The sequence below is a fragment of the Mercurialis annua genome, linkage group LG3, assembly GCF_937616625.2.
Source record: "Mercurialis annua linkage group LG3, ddMerAnnu1.2, whole genome shotgun sequence".
NCBI classification, from domain to species: domain Eukaryota; kingdom Viridiplantae; phylum Streptophyta; class Magnoliopsida; order Malpighiales; family Euphorbiaceae; genus Mercurialis; species Mercurialis annua.
The window spans coordinates 15,374,736-15,379,150 of record NC_065572.1 but is presented as its reverse complement, the minus strand read 5'-3'; the positions used below and the strand labels follow the sequence as shown (position 1 = coordinate 15,379,150).

The following is a 4,415-nucleotide window of genomic DNA, read 5'->3' as shown; positions in this document are numbered from 1 at the left end:
GTTCCACTCCGACGTGCTCTCAATACCTAGGCAGTGTGTTTGTCAATTCAAACATCACAATTCACAATAATCACAACTCTCAATCTCACAAACTCACCAAATCATTCAACCATCAAACATCACCATAACCATCAAACCCTAGCATTTTCTATTCCACAATTCACAAAATTTAACCATTAAAATTACAAATTGATAAGCTTACCTTAATTACCTTTGGGTTTGGGACTGATTGCAAGAAGAATTGTTGAATTTTGTTGAGAATTGATAGAGCTAGGAGATGGAGGTGGGGTTCGGCCTTGATGAGATAAAAATACAGACTTCTGAACAAGAGTAGAAGTCTATACATACTCCAAAAATACAGACTTCTGAACAAGAGTAGAAGTCTGTCACATCAAAAGACTGTTCACCTGAAAAAGGAGTGAGTTCATAAGTTTACAGGTGAGTATTCTATAAAACAAAACAATGTTGTAAACAATTCATTATGCATCCAAATATAAATTTCCGATTGAAACCATAATCCTCAAATTATATCATGATAGATCCAAACAAAACTGAACTTGCAAGCGAATCGAGTAACTTATGGTTAGGTCTTGAGATAATTCGGCCGAGTTAACCGATACCATGTAGTACAGTCCCAGGATAGTTCCACCGAGTTAACTCGTACTATTTCTCATATCCAACGATTGAGATGAGTTCCGAGATAATTATACTGAGTCAACGCTTAGATACTTGACCTGGGATAACTCCACCGAGTTAACCTCGTATCTAATAAACGAGCGAGGAAGATATCTTCAAAATTCTGATCAAACAAAGTACTGCATATTACTGAACTTAACTGGTGATCACGCAGTTCCTATTGCCACCCAATAGGAAAGCTTGTTTCATCGGATCTATACTGGTTTCAAAGAAATAATGTATGTTACATACTATGCAATTTGTATAAAACATTTTGCATTTATAAAATAATGCACTTTTAATATGTCAAATTTAAAAACATATAAACTCACAGCTTGCTATTCCCAAAAACTTTGATCGAACAACTGTCGTCAAGCTCCATGAGATCCTCGTCAGGTAGTCGCTTGCCTTGCTGGATCTAGGTAAGACATAAATTTAAATTCGAGTAAGAGTCTAACCCTATACACATATAGACTCGAGATATAAACGTACATATAACTCGTTATATTTTTATCCACGTATTAACCCAATACATTTTTATTTATTCTTATCGATATAATGATACTATCTTAATATCATCTTTAAGGTTTACTGATGAACTTATCAATTCCCGTTGAACTTCTTGTTCAAAGCCTAACCTCAAAGAAATACGATTCTAAGTCCATATTTTTATCAAGTTGAAGTCCATAAACTTCTAACTCGAAAAACTATTTGTCAAACTTTCTAATATCAACAAGGGTCAAAATGACCAAGGCAACCTGAGCCCTACCTCGGCATGTCGCCTAACGAACATTATAACCATGCTCAACTTATCCTAATGCAAAGACCAAATTCAAATGAATTAATTGTACCGAAATGGTACAATCTTACCGTAGCTCTAAACTTTAATCATACACCATCAAATGACTAACTCAATTCAACCTTTTCATACATTTTATTACCAAATGATCAACCTTAAAAATTATCTTTCTATACACTTTTCATACCTAAAAATCACTTTTCAAAATGTTTTACACATCAACCTAAAACTTCATAACCATTCGTTGTAAAATCGTCAAACTATCGCCTATTAAAACAAACTAAAATCCAAACGAATAGGGGTCATGGGCAGAATTCTGCTTGTGGTGACCAGAATTATTCTGCTCGCCGGAGCAGAACACAGCCATCGGGGTTCCACTCCAACGTGCTCTCAAGACCTAGGCAGTGGTTTGTCAATTCAAACATCACAATTCACAATAATCACAACTCTCAATCTCACAAACTCACCAAATCATTCAACCATCAAACATCACTATAACCATCAAACCCTAACTTTTTCTATTCCACAATTCAAAAAATTTAACCATTAAAATCACAAATTGATAAGCTTACCTTAATTACCTTTGGATTTGCGATTGATTGCAAGAAGAATTGTTGAATTTGGTTGAGAATTGATGGAGCTAGGAAATGGAGGTGGGGTTCGGCCTTGATGAGAGAAAAATGAGGGTTTAGGGATTGATTTCTTATCTCAATTGAATGAAATAAAAATGATAAAGGGTTTGAATAGTTTGGTCTATTTGCAATTGAGCTCAAGTAGCTCAATCTCGTACTTTAACCCAATTTATTAATTAACGTCTGCGTCCAATTTTAAAACAGTTACCAAATCCAACGAAACATTACCAATAAATTCTTAATAATATTTCACGGACGACGGCGTAAAAATTATTAGTTCGGGACTTACATTTTATTTAATATTTATTTTCTTAACTTTTACTTAGTCCCTCTAGTACCTACTCTAACGAATAATAATTTTCAATTTAAAATTATTATTTCGCGATTCATTTAACAAACTTATTCCAACTATTCTTAACTCAATTCTCATTTGCGACCTACTTGACCTAAATTTCTAAATTTAGGATTCGTAGCACGATCTAATTCCATAAATATTTACGGGTTATTAGAAAATATATTAGAAAGTTATTTTATGTTTTAAATAGTCATTCTAAAAGTTGAGGAATGACTAAAACAATAAATTGATTTTAAAAGTCGCTGAACCTTTATTTTTGCATTTTAATTTGTTTCGTTTGGAAGATTAATTTTTTTTTTGGAAGAGAAGGATTTTTGGTGACTTAAGACATCACATCGAGTTGATTTTTATGTTTACTAAATAAGTTGGCCTATATTTTGGATATTCGAAATAAGGCGTTTGTCTTTTGGGCCGAAAAATATAATTTTAATAACTACAATAAAACAAAAAAAATTATTCAGAAACTACAATAACGGGATAGGTTAGAAAACTCTGGAATTTAATACCCAAATTTTATATTAGGGGATCCAACATTTTACTCCGTGATTAAACTCCACACTCCATTAACCATTTAGTGTAAGTAATATAAATAAGAAACAATCCGTTTTAAATTTAAATACAAAATTAGTCATTCAAAAAAAATAAATTCATAATTTTGAAAAAAATACAATTCAATTCGAAACGAACATGCAATATACAATTGCAGGTAAAAGAAGACTCTCAACAACTAATAAACACATATGAAAAAACAGTAAAAACAACTCTTGAAAATACAGAAATCAATTTAAATTACATTAATTTAGGAACACTGGAATCCTTTTGGCAATTGTTTGCCACAGTAGTTCAACAATAAGCTAAGGTCGATGGGAAGAGTCAAGTCAATGCCCAAGAGACTAGCTTTAATCGTTGTGCAAAGGCAAACAGCGGCTTCAAGATCAACAAGATCACCGATAAGGCTGCAACAAGGAGCATGTGGTGGGGTGCCTACTGTAACACCCAACAAACCTTTCAATAAGTTGACACATACACCTAATTTAAGAGTATCCTTTGGACACTTGGCAGGTTTATCATATGAACTGCTGGAGTAATCGGGTGCGTAGTCTATCGACTCTGGAGATGTTGACGATGGTTTGCTTGAGTAGTCAGGTGCATAGTCCATTGGTTTTGGTGTTGCTGATGACGGGTTGTTAGTGTAGGCAGGTGCATAGTTTATTGGTTCTGGGGTTTCTGATGATGAGTGGCTAGAGTAGTCATGTGCATAGTCCATTGGTTTTTGTGTTGATGATGACGAGTTGTTAGTGTAGTCAGGTGCATAGTTTATTGGTTCTGAGGTTTCTGATGATGAGTGGCTGGAGTAGTCAGGTGCATAATTTGTTGGCTCTGGTGTTGCTGATGATGGCTTGCTATTATATTCAGGTGTATAGTCTTTTTGTTCGGGAGCTGTTGATGATGGTTTGCTAGTGTAGTCAGGTGTATAGTCTTTTTGCTCGGGTGTTGTTGATGATGGGTTACTAGTGTAATCGGGTGTATACTCTTTTAGCTTTGGTGTTGATGATGTTGGAGTGCTAGTGTAGTCGGATGCATAGGTAGAGCTAACCAAAGTAAAGAAAAGAAGATTAAGAGATATGAGAAGTACCCCAGAAGCTATAATTCTTAAAGCCATATTTAAAATATTTTGATTGGTATAATTAAGCTTTTTATTAGCTTCTTGAGGGTGATGAGAATTGGAAATGAGGATATGGGAGTTTTATAGATGGAGATTAAGCGTAACACACATTTTTAAAATTAGAAAATGTGGCGGGTCTTATTTAGGTTATTATAGTTAGTAGTGTGCACATTGCCAAGTATAAAAATAAGTTGCTGATGAGGACTATATGATATCATGCCCATTTTTAGTGTACGTGCTTGCACATCTTTAATTTTGACATTATCTGAGTGAACATTACAATACCTG

At 34.2% G+C, this 4,415-nt stretch overlaps 1 protein-coding gene across 1 annotated transcript; it reads right to left on the bottom strand.

The window, feature by feature from the left end:
* Positions 1-3,085: 3,085 nt before the first annotated feature.
* LOC126671742 (36.4 kDa proline-rich protein-like) lies at positions 3,086-4,187 on the bottom strand. Its single transcript, XM_050365537.1, has one exon. It carries the CDS (start codon positions 4,122-4,124, stop codon positions 3,261-3,263), a length of 864 nt encoding a protein of 287 aa, XP_050221494.1. The 5' UTR covers positions 4,125-4,187; the 3' UTR covers positions 3,086-3,260.
* Between the last annotated feature and the right edge of the window lie 228 nt (positions 4,188-4,415).

What these genes read in the sequence shown, in the direction of transcription:
- LOC126671742 (XM_050365537.1), bottom strand. Translation starts at nt 4,124, where the DNA reads ATGGCTTTAAGAATTATAGCTTCTGGGGTACTTCTCATATCTCTTAAT.